Genomic DNA, 18,734 nt, shown 5'->3' with positions numbered 1-18,734 from the left:
GCTGTGTGGGTAATTATAAGTCGATCCTTACGTAGACAAGCCAATTACATATATATTTTCTTTTTTTTTTTCTTTTTTTCATCACAGGCTCATGATTAAATCACACAGAGGGAAGGAATGAACCAGCGCGGCCTTTCATCACTGCTAGACACAAGGAATGTGATGAAACACGGCCGTGAGAAACTACTTTCCTCTCTGTAGTTCTGCATGTTTTACAGGACAGTTTGCATTTTTCGTTGTACCTAAATGCCAAGATTTTAAGAAAATCAAACATCCTAAAACATCCTGCTTTCGGATGCTTGAACCACGAGAGCTCGTGGTCTCGTGTGAAAAAGGTTTTGTTTCTTGACCGTTTTAACGATGTCTAAAAATTGCGTGCGATGTTTAGTTTTCGGTTGCACAGCTGGCATGTTGGTCATTTGTTAAAATGCCCAGCTATTCTGGGCAGAGAGTTCAAGGTTACACAGTTCCCAGACTCTCTGTGTGCGCTGAAAGGTTTATGGTCTGTGAGCTTTACGCCTCAGAGAAAGTTTGGCAAGCACATCATATGTGTTTAATCATACGTCTCATGTCAATAAAACAAGGAAAACGTTTGCTGAGGATGCAGCTTTTTTTTTTGAGGGGAGGAAAGAAGACAGCAGCCTCTAGTGTCTGAAGAGTGATGGTGCAACGGCTCTTTGCTTTTTAGACAGAGCCTGTGAACAATAAGAACATTGATGAGAAACAGGATGACAGGAATGACTTTAATGAATATTTGATGAATATTAAATGAAGAATATTAATCCCGTTGATCTGAGTTAAAGTAAGTTTAACTGCAGTGATAAGAGGAACTAAATTCAGCCTATTACATTTATAGGAATGTTTCAATAAAGACTTAAAATTGTAGCATTACATCACTTTCTCTCCAGTAGTGAATGGGTGCCGTCAGAATGAGAGACAGGACTTCATTCCATCCGTTACTTTCTCATCTGCTCATTCTGACGGCGCCACTCGCTCCGTTGACGAGCAAGTGATATCACGCTAAACTTCTCCCAATCTTTTCTAATGCAGAAACAAACTCATCAACATCTTGGATGTCTTGAGGGTGAAAGTTCATCAGATATTACTTTTAAGCGAACTGTTCCTTTAACTAAACTAAAAGTAAAGTCAAATACAAGGAATGCGGTGTTAAATCAGTCCTTACTTTAAATACATACAATCAGAGCAATAAACAAAAAAAAAAAAACATTTTAAAGTGAACGTGAAGATAAAGGCACGCGGGAATTAATTAACCTTTCACGTATAACAATTGAGGACAGCTCTTTTGCACTTCTCGTGTCAGTAAAAGAACATGCTTTTAGACAGCAGGGTGTTCGTGGGGAAAGAATAAAAGGAAGAAGGTCACGTTACGGGCCTCTATAGATGAGTCAGGGTTTTGGCATGTTAATTCTCTCTGGAGACCCTCAGTCTTGGCCCTCCACTCCTGCCAGTAAAGCACGGTTTGAGTTTGCCCGGCCATATGGAGCAGCCTGAGGGAATAGCCTCTAGATATAATTGTGGCAGTGCCTCAGCTGTCATCCTTTCATTTGAAGAGGTGCACCTCAGTCTCCTTCATTATCTCAGCACCTATAAGCACACACCCATTCGCTGACGTTCTTATTTATTGTTCTTTTAGTCTATTCTTTATTCTTCTTTACCTACTTTATTTTAGTTTGCCAGTTTTTTCCCTTGATTTATATTTTATATGTAATATTTATATAACCGGTCTGTTTTAATCAGGTCTCGACATCAAGGTTGAATCATTTCTTTAATGGTGTTTTGATCACTTTTTATATATGTTCATATACATAGACTTTAGAAGGACAAATATGGTAGAAACTCTCTTTTACAAGAATATGATGACCCAAAATATGTAACAACTGGCTTATTACTTTTACTAATGCAATGGACATTTTCAAGTGTTTTAGATATCAAAGTTATTTTACAAAAATGACTCGTTGCTGGACTGATTCTTCTACCAGCAGATGTCGTCGTTGCACTTTCCGGTAAACTTTCCTTTTTCCTCAATAGCAAATTTAACCTGGATTAACCGATTTAACTAATACAATACCGTTTTCGTTCTCCGTTATGTTTTATTGATTAAAAAATAAATATATTTACCTATTTTTTCATGACTTGTTTGGAATTACAATATAGTATACACAGATTTACAGCCTGAAAATGCATTTAATTTAAAAGAAAGAAAGAAATTAGGACATTAAAACTCGGTTTCACAGACAGAATTAGCATGTAGTTCATTTAGGACATTTAAAAGTAATTTTTATAAACATGCCTTCTTACTTGTGTGACAAAAACAAAAGCACTGATCGATTAGCGCAAGTTTCTTTCAGTTGAAACAGCTCAGATTTTGTACATTTTAGTCTTGGACTAAGTTTAAAACTAGTCTGCAAAAATCGGGGTTATGAGTAAAAATGTACAGATTAAAATAATATTTTTTATTTTTATTTTTTCCGTTGCTAAAAATGTTTTTAAATGGTTATTTATCGAGTGTATAAATACTCATATGCTTTCCCCATTCTTGCCCAGACGGGCAAAAAAAGTACTGGAAGACAAGACATGAGAATAACTATTCCATGATAATTTTGCAGACAGACCTTCCATGCCCGGTTCACCTGAAGCTGGGCGCCGCGGATCAGTTCCTTCCCCCTGCAGTCAGACTTTGACCAGAGCCGAGCAACCAACACAGCTGACCTCAGATCAGCGCTCCGGTCACATGCGCTGACATCAGCGCGCGGCAAAGTCTGAAATGACATCATTCAAGCCAACGCGGATAGTGGTGCCTTTTCAAATGCCTGATCAAAATGACATACAGCTGGGCAAAAACTATCACACGATATCGCGTCTCCTGCGCGGCATTTCAGACAAACGCAATAACACATATCAGTCTCCGCCCTTTCGCGGGTTTTTGTTAAGTTGTCCCTCTGCGCGATAATTTAATACACCTCACTACGATGAAGGCGTAGTTCATGAATATTAATTTTGTCACGGCGTCTCCGCTTTGAAACTGTTATTGTACATCCTGTCATGCGCCTAATTAATATTCATGAGCCAACCTACGCGCCCGCTTCTCGCGTCCGTGTTAACGGAGAGAACCACGCAGTGCGTGTTTAATATTCATAAGAGAGATCTTCGCCGTAGTAGGATATGTAATTCGCCGAGCGTCTCGTGTGAGGTCCTCAGGCAGTCAGTGTGCGCCTCCCTTTGTGCCTCTCCACTCAAGATGGCTCCCGTTTTAGAGAAGAAGCTACTGGGCGCAGCCGGGACAGGCGACACTATGGAAAACAGCAACGAGGATGATGAAGGACAAAACCTCTGGTACGCCCGCACCGCCCGAGTGTCCAAGAGTGCAGCGGCCTTTGCGGGGAGTCTGTTTTTTTGACTGTTGATGTGCTGCTTTGTCACCAGCCGGGTGCTGCCCAATTCAGACGCCGGTCCCGGATGAGCCCAAAACACTTCACGTAAACTTATAGCAAAGTCTGAGTCAGACTAGTTTAGACCTTTACAACGGGTGAAATAGTAATGACAGTCTTCGGAGGCGTTAGGATGCAGATTGTCTCGATGCATATGCTCGTGTCATGCTAAACTGGGGTGGCTAGCATTTGTTGAAACCCAACGGCTTGCGTTGTGTTTAAGTTGTTCGTGCAGAAGGTTTGCTAAGTTATTTTTTCTAGGTAGGTGTTTTCTTTTAATTTATGGTCCGTGTCAGGACACGGACTTCCGTTGTCTTCTTGTGATGGGAGCTAACGGTTGACTGACACCAGTCACTAGTGAAGGGTTCCTTGTAGTAACGGACTTTTCCGGATGTTTTGGTAACACCGTAGTGCATAGTTACAGTCGTCTGCCGTCACAACTAACCATCAAACTACTAACTACCGTGTTAAACTCTTGTCTGTTCCTGTTATTGGAAGTCAATAGATCGGTGCTCATTTCTCGTTTTGTCCTTCAGGTCTTCAATCCTCAGCGAAGTTTCCACACGCTCCAGCTCTAAATTGCCTTCAGGGAAAAATATACTGCTTTTTGGTACGTGTCTTTTTGGCTTAATTTGATTTTTAATCCAAATGCATGGCCTGTTGTTGGTTTTGCTTACAAATGTTAATGCACATCGCGAATTCAAGTGAAACAACCTTAGGTCAAACCAGATAAACGGTTTATAAAGGTGAAACCGAAGGTTAGTTAACACACAGTGATCATTCTGTTGTTTATTCACCTTCATGTTTTTCTAAACGTGTATGAGTTTCTTTCTTCTGCCATATAGAGAGATCACAGAATTAGAATTGTTGGTTAAATCATCCTTTTAACTTTGTCCCAGTTATAAACTAAAACAAATTTCTTGTCCAAGTGCTCTAATTACCTTCCGTGTCATGTTCATTAAAACTGATTTGATCTGTGCTGGTGTTTTAGGGGAGGATGGTTCGGGAAAGACAACACTCGTGTCAAAACTTCAAGGAGCCGAGCACAATAAGAAAGGTAGAGGGCTGGAGTACTTGTACCTGAATGTCCAGGATGAAGACAGAGACGGTAAGTGCTTTAATACTGGGTGAAAGTAGGTGATGATAAAAAGAAAATATTTAGTAAATTAGGTCTATCAAGATCAAGAGGAAAACTGTGATTTTAACAATTTCATGTATTCACACAGAATAGGAAATATATTCCTAAAATGCTTTGTAAAAAAAAAAAAAAAAAAAACGTCTATGAAAAATAATAATTTTAAATGTGTGTATATATATACATATTAGTATAGTATATTCTCTTTTGGTGTGTGGCAAATGCAGTTTATTCAGGGTTTTTATTTGTACACATGTACAAATTTTCCAGATTTGACTCGCTGCAGTGTGTGGATCCTGGACGGAGACCTGTACCACAAAGGCTTGCTGAAGTTTGCGGTGACTGCCGAGTCGCTGAAGGACAGTGTCGCGGTGTTTGTAGTGGACATGTCACGGCCTTGGACCATCATGGAGTCGTTGCAGAAGTGGACGAGCGTGCTGCGTGAACATGTGGACAAATTAAAGATCGCACCTGAGGAAATGAAAGAGATGGAGCAGAGCAGTAAGTGCTGTTTTCTATTTTTACTGCTAGGATGTAACAGAACCAACATCTTGGTGTCAGATTGTGAAGGACAGCATGTACACAAAACGTCTACCTCCAGCTGTCTTACCGCTAGACATCTTACTTCACTCGGTTCAACTAGAGAATTCTTTTTGTGCGGTACCATATCAGTACATCAGGCGAGTGTTAATGCGCCTTAATGTCTTTTGTTGTTGTTGGTTTTCTGACACGCTTGTAGTGAGGGTTGTTCCCTCTTTGGTGGGTTTTGATCATATGTAAATGTTAAGAACAGTGACTCTGCTACATTTACATATTGACTTCAGGAGAAGAAGAGTAGAGTTACAGATTGTGATGCAGCATTAAATGCACAAATGATCAGGGTTTTTTTATATAATTAAAGAATGCTACTGTTTCACTGTCTAAACATTTAAGGCAAGTTTATTTGCCATTGTGAATTTTTCATAAGTGGATACTAGTTTGAAAGCCATGTGAATCTAGGGATACTTATGCTTTTATTAAACTGGTTTTATTTAGTTATTGAGTCCATGAGGCCTAATCCACTGTTATTATGAGAGTAAGTAGGACCAGCTGCACCGGAGGATGGTTTATTGACCGTCTGGATGTGAAGCACTCTTTGTGCGTTGCATTTGCATAATGCATGTTTTTAGACTCTTGCTGCTAGAACTGAAGTGATCACAACTGCTGCTTCACTAACGTTAGTTACAATGTTTTCAAAAGCCCTTCTTCTGATGTTTGATAATACAGGTTTAGTTTTTGAAGCTTTTCGAAATGGTGTCCACCAAATCCGCATTTGTTTGATCAAAAAATACAGTGCAAATGTAATATTATTGTAATATAAAGTAGTTAGTTTAATTCTATTTAAATTTATTTAAAAATGTACTCTTAAGGTGGCAGAGCTTAAGAAACATATCTTGAATGATAATATTTTTGTGTAAACTGTGGTACTTTATTTTTTTTTTCATGATTCTTTGAAAAACAAAAAGTCAACAGTAATTGAAATAAGTCAAACTTCTGAACAGTGGTGTTCGGTTGAAGTTAATATTTCGACAGAACCTATTTTTAAAACTCGCTCAATTATTAAAAAAGGACAATTTGTTAAACAGTTTTTGAGGACATCTTTACTATGTGAAGACAAAGCTGCTCCGGTAGTGTTTAAGGAATCTGAATGTTTGTGTAGGGTGACATGAGAGGCAGAGTGCTCAAACATGAAGCGAGAGGCTATTAGTGAGGATGACTGTGTCTGCGTGTGCCCTATAAACAGGGCTGTGAGAGCAGAATGGGGAAGTGGCTTGGCGATGGTATTGTTTTTTAGCTTGTGCATGAAATATTGAGACCAGCGCTTTTGCAGCACATCTGAACGGTTACCTGAATCTCTAGCTCTACATCTTACAGTGCGACCGTCTTCTATTCATTTTTTTTCATTTGCAATATAAAAAAATATATAATTTCATGTAAATAAATGACCATTTAAAATAATACATAACAGAAAAGTTCGTATTGTAGGAAAATTTCACACTATTACTGGTTTCCCTGTACAAATAAATGCATTTTTGCCCACTTTATAAAGTGCCAAATGTTGGATGAGTATCCAGACACACTAAACCTCAAGCCGCCCATAGCTTTGTAAAAAACCATCCCGCCCAGAAAAAGAGCTGTTGCTTTCTTAAGCGCAGCTGAGACCAACATAGGAAGCAGAAGCAGCCGGCCTCCTTTACAGCACATCTGTGGGATGGACAGTCCAGCCTCTCTTACAAGATGTTGCATCATGGTCTGCTCGGTTAGACCTTCCTGACGTTTGGCTCTAAACATGTCATGAGCACAACACCGGAGCATAACTCAAACCACTTTGCTGAAACATAACATCTCACAGCTCTTAGTCAGCTAACACATTAACTGAATGTTTATTTTAAGTGTAGAGATGATGACTGTATGCTCATTGGTATTGGTATTTGCCGTTTTGTTTTTCGGCATCATGATTTTTAGATGCACACTGGATGTGTGTGTGTTCTGTTGATTTTCTCCACCCTTGTTTGTGGAAGCTGGTCGACAATAGAAAGTGATTTTGTAAACTTTTTTTTTTTTTTTTTTTTTTTGATTAAGGTTATTACAGTAGGCCATATTGATAAAGAAAGTCGATGTCTATAGATTAATATCTATACTACTGCTTTAACCCTCTTGTGAAAACAGGCTGATCAAGTTGTTTAAAAAAATGTTCACTATGTTTTTCAGGCCGAGTTTGTTGAGAACAGCGGAGATAACATGAAGCAGTAGAATCAAGGGTATTATTCAAAAATATGAAGCCTGCCATGTGATATGAGCTCTTGCCTATTGGCTGTTATCATTTAAGAGGAAGCACTAGATGGTAGACATCAATTTGCCTTCTGGGAAAAAAAAAATAATTTCCTAATGCACTCTTTGTCAAAAAGCATTTGTAACAGTTGTTTGTTGGAAATGTAGCAGATTATCTAGATCTCTGGCTCTTGTGGAAACATGTATGCACTTCACATCACAGGGTGTGGGTAATTAAGTGTGATATAACCAGTTAAAAGAGGGATTCATGAGTAACTACTTTATTTCTGGTTATGCACTACTATTCAAGTTTTGCTTTGGAATTTTTAATTTTTTTATGTCTTTTTATAAAAAGTATTTTTCGCTCATTATGACCGCATTTATTTGATATTTGAAATGCAGTAAACAAGTTCATAAGTTCATAAGTTTAACGTACACTTGCGGAGTATTAATTTCTTAAAAAAAAAACAAAACCCCCACTTTAATATAGTTGTGGAGTTCTGTCCCAGCAGCACTGGACTTGTTGTTCTTTTAACAGCACATCGAAGGAAGTTGTGCAGCTTGCCTTGGTTTCTGGGTCATCTGGAGCTGCATTCTTAAGGTTCCTGAGGACGTTCCTCCCCCTTTCCCTCCCTCAGCACCTCCTGAATATACCACCGATTAAAGACCATTCCAGCCACCCACATCACCATCATGCCAACTCCATTCTCCTGTGCGTTAGCCTGGCAGCGCGTAACATTGTTTTTGTTTGTGTTCTGTATCAGTGTGTGAGGATGAGGACTTGTGCAGGGACCAGACAGGCTCTTAAGAATGTGCTGTCAGCTCTGTTCACATCCTGAGCTGCTCTTCCACAGGCCTCGGCTGCTCAGATACGTCCAGAACAGGCCATGATTTCAGGAGCTTTAAGTTACACAACAGATAATAAACTGCTGGGTTAAAACCATGCTACAAATTCTTTCTATGACAAAGATTTATTTATTATTATTATTTCAATGAGAATCTTTTTTTATCACCAACATTCTGTTTTGTACAAAACTTTCTTTTATGTAATCTGGCATGTCTTAATGCTGTGGATGATCTTATTTTTGTATGGGTTTTTGTTGGTTAAGGCTGTTTATGACTTGGTGATAGATAATGAAAGTTCTGTCATTAATTGCTCGGCATGTTGTTCTAAACCCGTAAGACTTTCCTTCATCTTCACACACACATTAAGATATTTTTGATGCATCCAGGAGCTCTCTGGCCCTCCATAGACAGCTCTGGAATTGACAAGACCAAGGTTCAGAAACGTATTACGATACCATTTTTTCATGTTTGCGATTAATTGCTAATGCTTTTATGGCGGTATGTGATATTATCACGATATTGAAATTTTGTATATAATACAGTATAACAAGTTTAAATATGACTTTTAAATATAATAAAACAATGCAGTTAAATGTATAAAGTACATTATTTTTGCACAGGTTGATGTCCAATAGGTATCACTTTACAGTAAGGTATCATTACTAACACATTACCATTAGCAATCTGAATGGATATTTAAATGAGAAAGTAGCGCGTTTGGACTGTTCAGCACACTCTTTATCGTTCATTTAGCTTGTTTACATCAGAGTGTGCACGTGTCTTCGGTGCAGCCTGCAGCGGTGTTGTGCATTTAACCAGTTAACAGGAATAGTGTTCTTAAAATACATTCAAACTTCTGAATAATTTAATGAATCATTATTTTTGGTACTTTAAAGTGCCCATGATAACAATACTGTGCACATACATTATTGTGATATAGCATTACCGAGTACCCGGCACATGTCTAATTAAGTAGATACTTGGATCAACTGGATCCTGAATGGTGCTAAGGAGACAATGAATTGTCAAAATAACTTTTTTTTTTCTTCTTTTTTTTTTTTTTTTTTTTTTTTTTTGCAATGTAATGGTCTGATGCTTCTGGTACTTTCGTCAACTGTATGATGTAGCAGCAGACACTGTTTACTGTAAATATGGTAAGTTACCGAAAGTTTGACCCTGTTTGTGTCTGTTCTTTTCAGTGGTTAAGGCCTTTCAGGAGTACGTAGAACCAGAGGAATCCACACCAGCCTCCCCCCAGAGACGAGCTCCAGCAGCCGGGGGAGAAGATGAAAGTGTGCTGCTGCCCCTCGGAGACAACGTCCTCACACACAACCTGGGCATCCCAGTGCTCATAGTTTGCACAAAGGTAACTGAAAGTTATAAAATAACTTGACCTGTCAAGCCTGTCAAGTCCTGTGTGTCATATTACCTTAATAAGAGTTCGTGCAGCATAGTACGTATTCCATTACAATCACATTTATTAAAGTTTGGGATCACAAAACATAATGGCAAAACTGAAATTTTAGCAACTGTTACTGGTGACGCACGATTGTTAAAAAAATATTCTGATTTGTTTCTAACAATTTTACGGCGCAATATTTTAGAGGAAGCCTTGATTCTTTGATTCATCGTACTTTGATAAATATCGTTTAAAGCATTTGTTTGAAATTAATTTATAACATTGCCCATTTTAATGGTTAACTTTGCTTAATAAAATGTTTGTCCTAACCTAGAAAAATCGTACTGACCTTAAACCTTTAAATGATGGTTTATGTCCTTTGTTCAAATAGAATTTGTGACATTCGAGGGGAGATTTCGAGTTGTTGTTTTGTGTTCAAGGATTGGGTGTGTTGTTTATGATGAGTGTCTTTAGCTGGATGAAAAGCTCTCTTTATGGAGTCTCAGTAGCCCGCAGGTCCAGAGCTGGAGACGCACCATGCCCCCCTCACATGCTCTTTTGGATCAGAACGCGCTCAATGATCTCTTCTATTGTCAGCCTCAATCCAGCCCTGGGTGCATGAAAGACAACCTGTTTTTTAAATGAGGTAGTTTAGGTCTGAAAGTAAAATGTTCAATCTTTGTTCTGTTTAATGTCAGGAGGCGAAGTGATCAACAGCCTCACCCTGGGATAGAGGAGAATAGAGCCTTATTGAATTTCAGAAAGCAGTTCCGATTTCCAGTTTACTTGAAAGCACAAAATTCACTCTTATCAATATGCATTAGTAGTATCGTTACTGCTCTGCTAACAGCAGCAAACCCCGAAATCCTTTTAAAGGTATAATTCACATAAATGTCAATTGTCATTATTTATATACCCTCATGCTCATCCAAACGTGTATGACTTTTTTACTCAAATAACACTGTGCCTCATTGACTTCTTTTTATAGTCAAGAATAAAAACAAAAAACTAAGACATTTTTCAATCTTCAAGATACCAATTAGGTTTAGTTTACTCCATTACATTGCCATTGCTTTATCACATTTGTTTTAAGTGTTAAATACAGGATGTTTTTAGTCTGTCCTGTGGTTCAGTACAAGGTCAGCGGTATCGGTGACACACAGAGATGAGTTAGCATTTGCAGTGGCCAAGACTGATCTGTCCAAGATATTTTTGTCATGGCAGCCTCCTGGATTTTTAAGAGGCCTAGTTGGCACGTCCTCTTCCTGCCAAAATGATTATGGCTGGCAATCGGCCATAGCCTGAGTCATTCACACACACACACACGGCTGCCGCATCAGTCTTGTTACTCACGTGTGTTCTCGCCTGTGACTTTTAGGATGGTGTTTGTCGTTTAAAAGCAGGAGATCAATGATGTTAAATGTATGGTTCTCTCAAAAATAGTAGTTTTGTCATATACTCACTGATGCGTTGTTTAATACTAATATATAAGGTCAAGTATGCTGCACCTAAGACTGATTGTGTTCATCTCTGTGTTTTAGTGTGATGCTGTCAGTGTACTGGAGAAGGAGCACGACTACAAGGAGGAGCATTTTGACTTCATTCAGTCACACATCCGGCGGTTCTGTCTACAGTGTATCCTATTCACTCACTCTCAGCATTTGTGCTCTTGTAATATTTAGTATTTTCTTAAATGTGTTTTCCAGAAACTCAGCACAATATTTCAGGTATTTTGGGATTGGGTATTTATTGGTCATGGCTGTGTATTTCAGTAAGTGATATAAGTCAATATACCAACCTATTTGAATGACCAAATCCTGCTATTTACATTTAAAATGTTCTGGTAACCGCTATATTAATGTGGGGAAAATAAAAGGTCACATGATGAATTAATTGTAAGTAGCCTGTCCATAAAACAAAGCCAGTAATTGTGAATAAATGGTGCACTGGGACATGCAAAGACAAAACAGTATTATGGCAAAAAAAATGCTGCAAAAAACATTAACCCAGAAACAGGAAATGTAACACGACACCCTAATACACGTGACTTGCATCAAAAATTAGAACAAGCCAAATTATTTACGTAGTACAGCAGTTCATTGTTTTTATTTGCATAAAACAAAATTCATTACAGTAAAATTACATGTTTTACAGTATACACATCCTTAATCAAATCTCACAGATGGAGCTGGTTTGATTTACACTTCAGTCAAAGAGGAGAAGAACCTGGACCTTCTTTACAAATACATGGTGCACAAAATATATGACTTCCAGTTTACTACACCTGCCTTAGTAGTGGAGAAGGATGCTGTGTTCATGTGAGCTCTCCAAAATCCCCTAAACTGTTGCATTTCTTATCCTTTTATGTGAGAATGTCCATGTCTAATTCAGCTTGATGTTAGTCTGCCAAACTGGTTTCTTCTAAAACACTTTTATCCCTGCTTAGTCCATCTGGATGGGACAATGACAAGAAAATTGCCATCTTGCATGAAAACTTCACAACGGTTCGACCTGAAGATCCCTTTGAGGACTTTATAACAAAACCTCCTATACGAAAGGTGAGAAAAAAACCTAGGAATTACATTTTTAGCTTAATCCACTTGTATGTATGTATGTATGTATGTATGTATATACATAAAAATGTATTTCTTTGGCCCTTTTGTGTTTCCAAAGTTGGTGCATGACAAGGAAATCAGTGCAGAGGATGAGCAGGTCTTCCTCATGAAGCAGCAGGTATGTTTGGTTTGCAAGAAAACAGATTTAAGCTCCGGTTTCTTCATTCAGATCTGAGGTCTCTGACATCGAAGTGCATCCCTCACGAAGCTCTCCTGATGTTCCTTGTTAGTTTGATTAGATACAGGAAACACCCTTTAGACCCAGGATCGATATGCAATACAACGGTTTACATACATAATATTTGGCCGTTTTAAAATAATAATAATTTCTTTTTAATGATCATAGCAAGCCAGCTTCTTTAATGCTAGCACATTCTCACGATGTTTTGTCATGTCCTGAATGGTTCCATGTGGTTTAATCAATTGTGAATACTGTTTATGAAAATGGCCTTAACACAATATTAGGCTCTATGTACAGCGTCACCTGATATTTTGTCTTTTTTGAAATGAAAAGATTACTGTGTTGTGACACTGCAAACAAACAAGGTGTTGTCTTTCGGCTAGAGCAAAAAATAATAATAATAAAAACAGCAATAGAAAGTTTTGACGCTTTTTTAAAAAAAATATTAACAGATGACCTGCCCCAAACTTTAAAAATAGTAGTGTACAAATGAAATGCCTTTTGTTATGACCATTTTACACGGCTCTCTTTTCTTGTCACTTTATTACAGTCACTGTTAGCCAAGCAGCCGGCCACTCCAACAAGAGGAACAGTAAGTGTGACTTCAGACACCACACACACCTCTCTCACAGTTTAAAGTGTGATACTATTACATTGCTTTGAGGATTCTGTGACTCAACTCAAACACTCACTCATGTAGGTTTTTAATTAGTGATTTCATACAGTAGAAAATATGTTTAGTTTATTTTTTCCTAACACAGTTTTTTTTGTGTGTGTGTGCATAGGAGTCTCCTGCTCGGACTGCATCTGGTTCACCTCGACCGACAGGCCGGACTGGGCCCACCAATGTGGCGAGTGTCTCACCCATGACCGCGGTGAAGAAACCAGACCCCAACATGAAAGGTAAGATATCTTACAAGATTACACGCACCACTTGATGCTGAACTTAAATGAAGCTTTCTCATCTCATGGCTCGCTATTTATCAGACTGGCACAAATAGCACATGATCGTGCAGTCAAGGGAAAACCGTGTTTCTGTGAAAGCCTTAACATGAGCACTTTGTTGACTCTGTTTCTCTCCGTGTTGTTTTATTATTTTTTTTCACACTCATTCTATTTTGCTGGTTCATCCCCCTGCCTTTCCCTCATGGCCTAACCTCTTTAAAACACTGCCCTCATGAGGAGAACGAAGGAATAATTCCCTAAACGCTATATTCCCGTGCATTCCAGTTGGTGTGAAAATGAAATTTTCCGATCATTAAGATCAGCTGTTCAGCGCGTTTCAAACCAGCAGGAATATATTTAATTAAGTGAACTTTAATTGAATTCTTAAAACTTCCCACCCTATAGGGTACCAGGCGTCACGTTTCACATTTGTGATCCTGGACCACCAAAGCACAAGTCACATGTAGCACGGGTATATGTATAACGTTAGCCAACAATAACATTGTATGGTTCAAAATGATACATTTTTCTTTTATGCCAAAAATTCTTAGGATATAGTAAAGATCATGTTACATGAAGATATTTTGTACGTTTCCTACTGTAAATGTATCAGAGCTTAATTTTTGATTAGTTGTATGCTTTGCCAAGAACTTTATTTGAACTACTTTTAAGCCGATAGCCATACTAAGCCCTTTTAATATTATAATGGGGTATCTGCACGTGTGTTTGCTTCTGAACACCACGCAGGGTAAATGAATATCAGTTGGGTATCCCCATTGTCACCTGAGGTCATTATTTTTGATTTGTGTGTTTATAGGAGCAGCGGCAAATGAGGGAGTGCTGGCCAACTTCTTTAACAGTCTGCTGAGTAAAAAGACCGGTGTGCCGGGCAGTCCTGGGACACCAGGGGCGGCAGCAGGGACGGGTGTACAAGGTTCTGCCAAGAAAACAGGTAAATTCTTCCTTTTCCAGCCTGAACCCTAGGAACAGGTGAATCTCAAAAAAATTGCCATGTATGTATGGCTCGTATTTCACCTCAAAATCATAAGGAAGTTTTTTTGCATAATGCAAGACCTAATTTACTATAAGGTTGTATAGCAGCGCATATGATTATTTTATTTGATGTTTTTAGCAATTAGAAGTAGCAGATGTTTTCTTAATTGGCCTCAGTTTCTTATAGCATGTCAGATTTGGATAAAATTTGGTGTGCTCTTAAGACGCTCTTGAAAAAATTGACAAAAAACATTTTTTTTTTTTATCATTTTGGAGAGATTAATTGGCCTATGCCTCTTCAATATGCAATGTCTTAATTTCAAAACCAGGCACACATGGACAACAGGACATTCTGAGGATCGTTTCCTTCTGTGATGTTTGGTTGAATTACAACCTGTGCAATCATTCATGAGATTCACCTGAACACCTTTTTATCCCAATGTCTTTTGTTCCTTCTGGACAATGCTGTTTTTTGGAGTTTTGCCTTTACAGCCAGAGAGAGTATCCAGAAGGCATGGGCTAAAAAGCCTGTGTGAATGACGCCACCATGGATGGTGATATCTCATACTCACCTAGAATGATGTCAAGTTCATGCCAATTACACTTTTTTTTCTTTTTCTTTTTTTTTTATCTTGCTTGTGTGTGTATATATATATATATATATATATATATATATATATATATATATATATATATATATATATATATATATATATATATATATATATATATATATATATATATAACAAATTTCTATGTTCATTACCTGCTGTTATGGCCCCATTGTGTTCGGATAAAGAACCGCATGTGCAGGGTTTTTTTTTTTTTTTCTTTCCTTCTCATTAAGTTTGCATTTGTGTAGCCGCACAGCATGCTGCTTTTGAATGCATACCAGCATGCAGCACTCATCCACATCTACCGAGCTGGTTCCCACATAAGCATAACCAACCTGCGTTACTTTCATATACAACACAGAAACTACAGGAGATTACTCTGTTTTCTTTCTATTCTTTTTTTCCAAGGGCAGAAGCCGGGTTTGACTGACGTCCAGGCAGAACTGGACCGAATGACTCGTAAACCCGACTCAACGGTAACGGCCAACAACACCCCTGCGACGGAGAACGAGGCATAAGAGCACCTACAGCATTGTCCACTCGGGAAATCAACATGTAATGACATAAAGGAGAAAAAAAAAAAAAAAGCTATTCATGACCAAAATTCCCCCACCTTGTGCGTCAATCAGCAAACAGACCCCAGTTTACCGAAAGTGTTGGGATTCTGTCAGATGTTGTGGGGGTAAAGAAGGTAGATATTTGAAAAGATGCAACTGCTTTTTGTTGTTTTCATTTCCAGACCCCTTTCTATGTATGTTTGTTTATTTGTGGTGATTATTTTTGGTGTGGCATAGTGCAGGTCAGGTAATGGGTGCTCTGTCCTTAAGGAGGCAGTCAAACCTATGAAGCGCGGGGCCTTGCTTAGCTTGGGGATCCTTAACCGGCACCCATTCCCCTCCTCCTGACAAGGGCAGAAACGCACTGCTGCGCCCAACCAGCAGTCGCTTCAGTGTTGCAATCAGCTACAACTACTGCTAAAAGCCTAAATATATTCATCGAAAACAAGAAGTACTTGCGAAAAGTATATAACGTGTACAAACGGTTAGATTTATGCTGATGTATTTATAAAAAAGAAAGCAAATCGAGCTTTTATTTTCTCTCTGTGTTTTATCAGTGAGACGTTAAGCTTCACTTAACACGGTTAACATCACTGATGTCATGACACTAATGACAAATACCCATTGGCCTTCAGCATACAACAATGGCAGATGCTGCCACACAGCCTCTTTGAATTATGTAAATACGCGCTAAATATTTGCTATACGAGCTTTGATTTGATTTTGTATAAAATGGAATTATTTTAACAATTTATGAAGAACTATTTGAGATGAAAGCATTGGGTATCGGGCTGAGCTTTTTCTTTCGGCTATGGTTGCTTTTGGAGGAGAGGGGCAGGGCAGCATCTTTCCTAGTATAACTCCCAAGTGCCTGTGTCATAGTGGAGGTGCTTGTCTCCAAAAGAGGAATTGCACTGTAGCATCAACAGTCAAATTGATTTGTTTTTGTTTTTTGGTCCAGCTTCATGTAACTTATTTTCGTTTTGTTTTATTTTGGAAATGCATGTCTGTGGTCATTTACTTTTTTTTTTTTTTGTTGCTGCAATTACACATTTTGCTTACTTCAGTGGCCTAGATCTTTTTTGCTGCCATCGGGAGCTTGCCTTTCTTTTTGCGAATGTCAGCATCCACATAAAGCGCGTTTAGCGTCTCGTCCCACCTCCCCGTTGGAAATCGCGGCTTAAACCACTAGCGCCGTTTTCATGGGGCTGTAAGTCGTTTTGTTAGTGCTTACAGATGAGATCTCCGATTTTTTTTTTTTTGTTACCTGAAGCCTGTAAAGCGATTCACGTAAAACATTCCCGGTTTCTGTAGTTGACCCTGTAGGCGACGCTTGTTTGTTTCGCGTGCCCTGCCTCAGTGCCCACTGGACGTGACGACTCTGCCTTCGGTGTAGCGTTCACTGTTGTCACTCCACATGCTCTGTCTCTTCACTCAGGGTAGTTCTGAGTCCATACAACAGCCTTGTTTGTCTTCATAGTAAATTTCTCAACATTTTCTTCTACTACTGATACTGTATCGTACTCCTGTTTCAAGCTAATTGTTTGTTTGTTTTGCTGAAATTGAAACTAGGTTGGTTTAGTTCGACAAATGATCCACAGACGTGATGTAATGTTTTTTTTTTTTTTCTAAGGTTTCTAACCTTAGTGTTGTAGCGGAGAAACTGTAAATGGAGCAGCTAAAGTGGCTTTTAAATGATCGTTGCATTTTCAGAAGAAAAAGGAAAACGCAGAGAATTGGAATCTGGAACCAAAGATGTAGAATCCACATGTTATGTCTGCGTCGAGTAGCTGCCCTAAATTCCTCCCAGGTGGCCGCTGTTGGCTGAGCCTGGAGAAGCCATCAATCCAAAATGGATCCTCTGCTTATACTGTGGTGGTCTGTAATCGTGTTCGACGTCCAATTTTCTTTTATTTTTCCACTAGAGTTTAAAGTCTCTGTCCTTTTTTTTTTTTTTTTAAGCTCTTCAAGGGAATAGACCACGAGACGTGTAGAGTTTACTGTTGTTTTGCGTGAACTTGCGTTAGAAATATGAAAAGATCGATCTCATACCAAACTAGAGGTAAGGAACTCGAATGAAATTGACATTAACGCTGCGTAACACTGCTTAACAGTTTCCATTTACGATGGGCAGGGCTAAAGCATTCGCTGATTTTCAAGCACAACATTAAGTCTGCACTATATACCTCTCGTTTTAGTGGTTAAGGTTTTTCATCTATTCAGAATGTGTGAGAACTTATTGGAGACGCCGCTGATGAAGCCTCTGATCACATGCTATAACATTCGACATGCTTTCAGAACTGCTCATATAACCTTAAATGCACTTAAGAAATCATCGCATCCTCCGCATTCGCTGTGTGACTGAAATCTCACCGTTTAAATATCACTGACACATTCCTGTGGACGTAACTCATTTCCCCCTTTCATACGGAGTTTAACATTATTTCATGGCATTGTAGCTTTTACAGGAAGTGAAGAACTGTTAATTCATTTTAGTTAAACTGAACACATTGTTAGCTATTTAAACATTGTTTTCCTCCCCACACACACACACACACACACACACACACACAGTTACTGATTTTGATAGTAGCTTGGTTGAAAGTGTTAACAACTTAATGGACTAAGAAATTTAAAACTAACAAGCTGCTCCTGAGATGCCTGAAGTACTTGAAAAGCTTCTTAACTCAGACCCCATCTGTTTTCCCAAAGGAGATACACAACGGATAAAAGGTCTAAGGATGTCCACCAAAAGAAACAAGATAACTTGGCTTCATTGGTTTCCCCCGGTTGGGGATGATTGCAATTATATAACGAACAGCACATTTTATATCTATTTCATTTAGACTAAAATGAAAGTTGACCGCTTTGTTCTGTATAATCCTTCTAATATGCACTTATACCTGTAAGAAAGAAAATGTTGAGAAAATGCTCTGGCTTCCAAAATTTCTACACAGGAATTGAAAGACCTTTCTATTCACACAAAGGACTGTGTTTGTGTGCTATAGCCTACCTTAAAGTGAGTCTGATTGTATGGCTTTAACTTGATGCAGTATGTGGCCATGTGAAAACTTGCTTTTAATGCAAACAAAGATAAGGAAACGTCTTTTTTCAGTCCTGGCTTAAATAAAATACAAATCTAGACTACGACTATCTTGTGATTTATTTTATTTTAATTGATTTGGGGTT

At 38.5% G+C, this 18,734-nt stretch overlaps 1 protein-coding gene across 2 annotated transcripts; it reads left to right on the top strand.

Annotated features, from left to right (window-relative positions):
* Window positions 1–3,161: 3,161 nt before the first annotated feature.
* dync1li2 (dynein, cytoplasmic 1, light intermediate chain 2) lies at window positions 3,162–18,689 on the top strand. 2 transcript variants are annotated; one of them, XM_043243566.1, is made up of 13 exons: window positions 3,162–3,354; window positions 3,986–4,059; window positions 4,441–4,557; window positions 4,855–5,085; window positions 9,441–9,607; window positions 11,182–11,275; window positions 11,823–11,958; window positions 12,087–12,198; window positions 12,314–12,373; window positions 12,987–13,028; window positions 13,222–13,339; window positions 14,199–14,333; window positions 15,397–18,689. In XM_043243566.1, the coding sequence occupies exons 1-13, from the start codon at window positions 3,260–3,262 to the stop codon at window positions 15,504–15,506; spliced, it is 1,491 nt and encodes a 496-aa protein (XP_043099501.1). In that variant the 5' UTR covers window positions 3,162–3,259; the 3' UTR covers window positions 15,507–18,689. The 2 variants fall into 2 exon arrangements, with proteins under 2 accessions (XP_043099501.1, XP_043099502.1); XM_043243567.1 differs by having other exon boundaries at window positions 3,163–3,354; window positions 15,402–18,689.
* Window positions 18,690–18,734: the final 45 nt, after the last annotated feature.

The sequence above is a fragment of the Puntigrus tetrazona genome, chromosome 7 (assembly GCF_018831695.1).
Source record: "Puntigrus tetrazona isolate hp1 chromosome 7, ASM1883169v1, whole genome shotgun sequence".
NCBI classification, from domain to species: Eukaryota; Metazoa; Chordata; class Actinopteri; order Cypriniformes; family Cyprinidae; genus Puntigrus; species Puntigrus tetrazona.
The sequence above is the reverse complement of the archived record's forward strand: the minus strand, read 5'-3'. Positions and strand labels throughout refer to the sequence as shown.

What these genes read in the sequence shown, in the direction of transcription:
- dync1li2 (XM_043243566.1), top strand. Translation starts at nt 3,260, where the DNA reads ATGGCTCCCGTTTTAGAGAAGAAGCTACTGGGCGCAGCCGGGACAGGC. An exon ending in CCGGCGGTTCTGTCTACAGT is followed by an intron (nt 11,276 to 11,822) that starts GTATCCTATTCA and finishes CAAATCTCACAG; the next exon opens with ATGGAGCTGGTTTGATTTAC. An exon ending in TCTTCCTCATGAAGCAGCAG is followed by an intron (nt 12,374 to 12,986) that starts GTATGTTTGGTT and finishes ACTTTATTACAG; the next exon opens with TCACTGTTAGCCAAGCAGCC.